At 43.1% G+C, this 7,500-nt stretch overlaps 2 protein-coding genes across 2 annotated transcripts in view; both read right to left on the reverse strand.

Moving 5' to 3' along the window:
- The window catches only part of tsc22d4 (TSC22 domain family member 4), a 17,513-nt gene extending 15,047 nt beyond the window's left edge, over nt 1-2,466 (reverse strand). The window contains exon 1 of the mRNA XM_079589080.1: nt 1-2,466. This exon is cut by the window's left edge and continues 614 nt beyond it. Coding sequence (XP_079445206.1) covers nt 1-112 — 112 coding nt within the window. The 5' untranslated portion in view covers nt 113-2,466.
- Nucleotides 2,467-2,845: 379 nt separating this feature from the next.
- Nucleotides 2,846-7,500, reverse strand: part of mogat3a (monoacylglycerol O-acyltransferase 3a) — a 13,577-nt gene continuing 8,922 nt past the window's right edge. Inside the window, exons 4-7 of the mRNA XM_079589082.1 lie at nt 6,528-6,702; nt 6,244-6,443; nt 3,754-3,833; nt 2,846-3,673 (exon numbers count right to left, since the gene is read on the reverse strand). Of these exons, the coding sequence (XP_079445208.1) occupies nt 3,599-3,673; nt 3,754-3,833; nt 6,244-6,443; nt 6,528-6,702 (530 nt within the window). The 3' untranslated portion in view covers nt 2,846-3,598. The remainder of the gene's footprint in view (nt 3,674-3,753; nt 3,834-6,243; nt 6,444-6,527; nt 6,703-7,500) is intronic.

The raw sequence follows: 7,500 nt of genomic DNA on the forward strand, positions 1-7,500 counted from the left end.
TTTGACTCCCAGGGCTGAGTAACTCCGCCGGATTGTTTTCTCCAGATCCCTGATTGTAATCCGATGTAACACTGGTGATTTGAAAACCGCTCCGTTTCTTTCCACCACTCATTCTTGGACTGAGCGTTAACGTTATGCTTAAGCGTTCAAAGCTCGATCGTTGTTCATTATTTCTCTGGCGGAGAAAGAAGAGTGAAAGAATCTCTCTAAGAAACGGATATCCTAACCATCCCAAAGCACTGGTTTTCTTTCACTCAGTCTCTAGGGTGGATCTGGATCTGATAAACCATATTTGTTGTCCTTAGGTGAACTCACAGGTACGTGGTAAAATCTGTCGAAACCGAAAAAGTAAAATAAATCACATATATTCCATTGAGCTTGGCAATCTTTTCCTCCTTCTCCCTGCGGCTGTTTGGAGTATTTCGACTAGAGCCAGTACAGTAACAAGAGCAGTTTCTCTGCCCAGCGGTTGCGCAAGTCTCGGCTCTATGGCTGTTTCCTCTGGCAGGAGTGCAGTGTGTGCGTTCACAGCTCAGGACACAGAAAAGAGACTCATAATCGCCATGCATGCACAGATTTGATTATTTCAAGATCAAACAACCCATTCCAAAAGATGTTAGCTTAAATAAACACCATAATTAGGGCGTTTTGCATGATTTTGTCCTGCAGCTTAATGCCTGAGCGTGTCAGGACATTTTTATTTTTTTAGTTCTGCAGGACAAGTTTGGTAACCATAAAAACAAGAAGTTCTGTTTCCGTCAACTTTCTGCTAGCGTCTGGTGACAAAACACTGAGCGACTTTAAGAGAAGAACCTGCAAAGGAATCAAACTCACACACACAGTCTGGAGTTTCAGTTCTGAATGCTCATTTGAGTCAAATTAAAAGTGGATCTTGCGTTTAACTTAAAACTAAAACCGGATTAAAGATAAAACACACAACTTTAAGAGTAAAACTTGAATGCAATCAAACTTTAAACGTAACAGTTCTGACTGTGCATTGGATTCAAATGAGAAATGATCATGCTTATAACTTCAGATTATACTAGAGCAAGTGGAGAAGCTCAAAAACATGAATAGAAGATTCAAAACTTGAAATGTTACAGTTGTGACATTCAAATTAGAAATTAACCCATGCGTCTCATCTCAAATTAAAACTAGAGCAAGTGGAAAAGTTTTTTGTAACGGTTTGAAATACTTTAAAGAGCAGCTACTGCAAAGAATCAAACTCAATCACAATCAAGTGTGGATTTACAGTCTCATTCGATTGGATTTAAAAGTGGATCATGCATTTAACTTAAAATTAGAACTAGCTTAACCACTCACCAACATTAAGAGTAAAACTTGAATAGAAACGTAAAAAAACTCGCATTTGATTCGAATTATAACGCGTTTAAACCATAAATTAAAACTGGAGCAAGTTCAACAACTCTGTGTAAAGGCTCAAAACACTCAGCAATGTCTAAGAGTAAAACTTAGAATCAAACACTAGTTCTGTCTACATGATTTAAAGGTGGTGCAAGCTTCTAATCTTTCATTACAAATGGGTGCTAAACTTCCAATTCACATTAAAACACAAACGATGCCAATGCTCTCAGCAACTTTAAGAGTAAAACTTGCATAAAACCCAACTATAAATGTTCGGGCTGCATCGGGTTGATTCGAATTAAAATTGGAATCAGATTTGATTCCACTGATTCGGAGTATAAATGACGTCACAGGACAAGCACATGCACGCGCACTCCTCTATCCCCTTAAGCAAATACCCGTATACGTGCGCACAGAAACAGAAGCATTGCACAACACTGTTGCAGCCCAAAACCTGACATTTACTTACACTAAACTAACCCGCATCAGATCAATATAAGACAAGAATCAGAGCACTTCGGCGTCAAAAAACACACACACACATTACAATAGAGGAAAGCTGTGCAGGAGAGATTTCTGGATCTGGATTTAACCTGAACCCAATAGAAATGTGAATTAGGACCAAATTTAAGACAGAAGCATTCTGTAATCCCATGAAGAAGTCAAATTGAAGAGATTTTGTGAACTTAAACACACTAGAGACAGCTCACATGTTGCGTCCACACCTAAAGTCCCTGGAGGAGGAGAAAATATTCCGTTAAAATTAAATCAGAAAGAGAATAAAAAAAAAAAAAAAATCCCTTTAGAGTCACGGAGAATGATTCAGATTGATCATCCACACCCGAACAGTTTGTTTATTCTCCATCAGTTTGCATCAGATCCACCCCTAATAAAGTACGAGTCACACAAACTCCTCCGGATCTCTCGGTTCACTCGCAGAAATCCCGCAGCTTCGGTTCTGTTGTAGAGTTCAGGAGTGGGTTTTCTTTAAAGCGACACTAATGAACTCAGATTTACAGATTAATTCTCCTCCAACGAAACTGTTGACAACTTTCCATCACCCGGAAGTTCCGCCTCCGTCCGTTCCTGCGAGAGGATCCTACTATGACGAAGGCATGGCTCATTAATATTAATGAGGCTACGCGACCGGACTCAACCAATCAGCGACCGAGTTAACATTCATGAGATACGCCTTCGCTTTAGTACGATTCCTAATTTCGACACACACGCTGACAATTCGCTTATCTTAATCAGGAGAATTTAACAGTAGCCAAAGCACAGATCATTAGACTTTATAAATATATAACTTCAGCCTGTCGATGTAAAGTCTCAAATTACGTTTGAATCGGTGAGCAAAATAAAACGAAATCAAGTTGAAGAAATGTAGGTTCGCATTGCCACCTACCGACTATTTCAAGTAAGAATGCAATTGCATTTTTTGTATGTAAAAGAAATACTGAATAAAAAAAAATGAAACAGATCCTATTATAAAAAGTACCAATTTATTTGTTTTCCGATTTTCGTACACCAATATATGTCTCCATTCAATCAATTCACATTTCCTGATTAAAAACAAATGTGAGAACGATAGAGCCCATATGTAGATTTACAAGAGCCCACAGTGTTAATAAACATGATAAAACAGATATCTTTCAACCTATCAATACAGTCACAATATAAAGCAATAGTTATGTCATGAAAACATCTGTTCAACTCTAATTTGCATCAGGATTTTATTTGCAAAACCACGTTCTGTCAGGACTGAAGATGTTTAACTGGAACGATGCCTAAAAAACATTGTATTAATGATATCCTTAATATTTTGAATAGGTAGTAAACATTTAATAATAGTAACGAGTCACTAGGTTGTGTTATTATATGAATATACTCACATACAGGTATCGGTGTTACACTGCTATATTCACTACACAACAAAACCCTTCCCGTCTTATTGTTTAACTATATAGCACATGTATTTACTTCCATGTGTTGCAAATATTCAAATTAGTATGCAAAAATATGTTCAAATCTGGGCGGATCCTGATGAAACCACAAACTGTGCAACAAAATCAGTCATGATGATTGTGATAATAATCCGTGACAGGATTTTTTAGAGTTAGTATTGTCTCTTTGTAGTGTAACTTTAGTTTCTTTCTTGCATCATCATCATCATCATCATCATCATCATCAGCAGCAGCAGCATTGATAATTTCATATCAGTAAAACACAGAAGTCAAATGAAGTTGAGATGTTTGTCTTCTGGGATGCCGTAGTTTTTCTTATTCTCTTCAAACAATTCTGTCAAACCCTACAAACACACGTTGGAAAGGATGCATATTAAAGATTGTAAACTCATAAAGTATCTGTGGAAATGTGCATTTGATTCACCTTCATGTAGAGAGAGTGAAGAGTGTCAATGTCGTCTTTATTGGGACACGGGGTCTGAGTCACAGGAATGGGGCGTCCGACTACAGACAGACACACTGAGTTATAATACATCATCACACAGTAACATCCACACAGACATGAATCAGTGTTACACTGTGTGCTAACCAGACGCGATGCGATAAGATTCCAGCGACAAATAATTTGTCTGTCCACATTAGATGCGTCAAAATCAATCAAAACCCAGAGCCAATCAGAGTCGCGTGTGGGCGGAGTCTAGTGGCGAGTGAACAGCCAATCAGAACAGCGTGTGGGTGGAGTCTCGCAGCGAGTGCACAGCCAATCAGAACAGCGTGTGGGCGGAATCTCGTGGCGAGTGCACAGCCAATCAGAACAGCGTGTGGGCGGAATCTCGTGGCGAGTGCACAGCCAATCAGAACAGCGTGTGGGTGGTGTCTCGCGGAGAGTGCACAGCCAATCAGAACAGCGTGTGGGCGGAGTCTCACGGCAACTGCACAGTCAATCATAACAGCGTGTGGGCGGAGTCTCGCGGCAAATGCACAGCCAATCAGAACAGCGTATGGGCGGATTCTCACGGCAACTGCACAGCCAATCATAACAGTGTGTGGGCGGAGTCTCACGGCAACTGCACAGCCAATCATAACAGCGTGTGGGCGGAGTCTCACGGCAACTGCACAGCCAATCATAACAGCGTGTGGGCGGAGTCTCGCGGCGAGTGCACAGCCAATCAGAACAGCGTGTGGGTGGAGTCTCGCAGCGAGTGCACAGCCAATCAGAACAGCGTGTGGGTAGAGTCTCGCGGCAAGTGCACAGCCAATCAGAACAGCGTGTGGGTAGAGTCTCACGGCGAGTGCACAGCCAATCAGAACAGCGTGTGGGTAGAGTCTCGCGGCAAGTGCACAGCCAATCAGAACAGCGTGTGGGTAGAGTCTCGCGGCAAGTGCACAGCCAATCAGAATAGTGTGGGCGGAGTCTCGCGGTGAGTGCACAGCCAATCAGAATAGTGTGGGCGGAGTCTCACGGCGAGTGCACAGCCAATCATAACAGCGTGTGGGCGGAGTCTGAGTGCACAGCCAATCATGACAGTGTGTGGGCGGAGTCTCGCGGTGAGTGCACAGTACCAGAGAGTAATCCTGACGGCACTCACAAGAAAATGGATAAGTACATAATCAAATTCACAAATATTACACCATTTAAACATTATTCAAATACATAGGCTACTGAGTTACTAAAACAATCTTTGTCAAAGAATACACTTGTTTGTTCACATTTGAACGTTTGTTTAATTTCGAGATCTGAGGTGAATTATCCACTGTTGCTTTTACAGCTCAAAGCTGGAGCACTAAATGATATTCAAAGTCACATGACACGCTTTTAACATTAAATAAAGCACATAAACAGTGCCTGAGATTTTCATTGCCACACTTTGTGTTTGTTGTTCCAGCGCGACGTTTCTAAAATATAATTGATGTGCGCCGTCACGGCTGGTTAGGACAAAAACTCTGATTAACATGAAAAAGATGCGTTTTATCGCACGTCACGGCGTTAGGACACGGTGTAACATCACACTGATCTGGACTCATTAACCCCTCTGGTGCTCTTCATTTTTGACCGAAAAAGGTAACGTTTTTATTTTATTTTATTTTTTACTTTATTGGAATAGTACTTAGCACTTGTCAACACAAAAAAAATCATGGACATAATTTGAAAAGGTTAAATGGTCTTGAAAAAGAAAAAAAATCTTCACACCTCACACATTGGAAATGAATGAGAGACGAATTTCCTCTAGTGGAGGTGTTTGGTACTGCAGCCAATCTCACTGAAAAATCATTTACTGAGATATCAACCTCAAATTTTGAACACAACTTGTTTAGATTTATGGCTTTGATTTTTCTTTTGAAGTTTTAGAGTAAAACATCTTTTTGAAAATATATATTTCATATAAAAAGTTTAAATAGTCTTTGTGTGCATTTTTCATAATATAAACGTAAAATCCAGCAACTTTTTTTTAAAGTTCACTTTATTTAAAAAAAAAATTTCCCCTCAGCAATAATCTGCAAGTGTCATCTTTAAAAAGAGATCAAACTTCAGTCTGTCGCTCTAAAGCATTCAAGATTTACCACAGATTAAGTTATTTTCAGGTCTATGCTCAAAAAGTTAATAAATGGATTATAAATACAGCGTAAATATAATTCAGTAACATAAAATGAAAAATCCCCTAAAAATACAAAATATTAAATAAAAAACATGATCAAACTAAAATATAGTACATTCATGTCATTAATTTAGTTTTTTTTGACCGACACACAAAGAGCACCTCAGGTCTAGGAGTGTGTGTATGCACCCACGGTGTGTATGGGCTGAGTGTGTGTACGCACCCACAGTGTGTGGGCTGAGTGTGTGTGGGCTGAGTGTGTGTACGCACCCACAGTGTGTGGGCTGAGTGTGTGTGGGCTGAGTGTGTGTACGCACCCACGGTGTGTATGGGCTTCCGGTAGGGCAGCAGGCCGAAGCTGTACTGGAAAACCCCCCTGGCGTGGAACAGAGGCATGGCCACGCCCATCATCCTCTGGAGGCGGTCCTGCATGCGCCGGAGGGCGGAGCCTGTGGGGTTCTCCATCTGATCAAACAGCTCGTTCTCCCCGAACGAGAAGACGGGGACCAGCCACGCTCTACACACACGAGAAACAGCGTACAGTGAGAACGTCTCTTACACACACACACACACACACACACACACGCTCAAAGACACACACCCGTGTTTGAGGGCCAGTTTAACGAAGCCTTTGCGCTGCAGCAGCTGAAGTGTTACGGCTCCCGGTCGCGCATCGAGAGACTCTGGAGCTCCTCCCACTGCGATCACGGCGGCTTGACCTCCACCGGGATGACTCAACAGGTGACTCGCACTGGCCTTCTCACTCGACACCAGCCCTGCAGAGGTCAGAGGTCAGGGTCAGAGGTCAAGGTTCAGACCATGCGTGCCACACAAGTGCTGAAAAGTGAAGCCAAAGCGTCTCGATCACCCCCCAGTGGCTGGTCCCAGTATAGCTCATTAACCTGGCGTCTCGATCGCCCCCCAGTGGCTGGTCCCAGTATAGCTCATTAACCTGGCGTCTCGATCACCCCCCGGTGGCTGGTCCCAGTATAGCTCATTAACCCAGCGTCTCGATCGCCCTCCAGTGGCTGGTCCCAGTATAGCTCATTAACCCAGCGTCTCGATCGCCCCCCGGTGGCTGGTCCCAGTATAGCTCATTAACCCAGCGTCTCAATCGCCCTCCAGTGGCTGGTCCCAGTATAGCTCATTAACCTGGCGTCTCGATCGCCCCCCAGTGGCTGGTCCCAGTATAGCTAATAAAACCCAGCGTCTCGATCGCCCACCGGTGGCTGGTCCCAGTATAGCTCATTAACCTGGCATCTCGATCGCCCCCCAGTGGCTGGTCCCAGTATAGCTCATAAACCCAGAGTCTCGATCCCCCCCCGGTGGCTGGTCTTAGTATAACTCATAAACCCAGCGTCTCGATCGCCCCCCGGTGGCTGGTCTTAGTATAACTCATAAACCCAGCGTCTCGATTGCCCCCGGTGGCTGGTCCCAGTATAACTCATAAACCCAGAGTGTTGATCGCCCCCCGGTGGCTGGTCTTAGTATAACTCATAAACCCAGCGTCTCGATCGCCCCCTAGTGGCTGGTCCCAGTACAGCTCATAAACCCAGCGTCTCGATTGCCCCCGG

The sequence above is a fragment of the Phoxinus phoxinus genome (assembly GCF_949152265.1).
Source record: "Phoxinus phoxinus genome assembly, chromosome: 18".
NCBI classification, from domain to species: domain Eukaryota; kingdom Metazoa; phylum Chordata; class Actinopteri; order Cypriniformes; family Leuciscidae; genus Phoxinus; species Phoxinus phoxinus.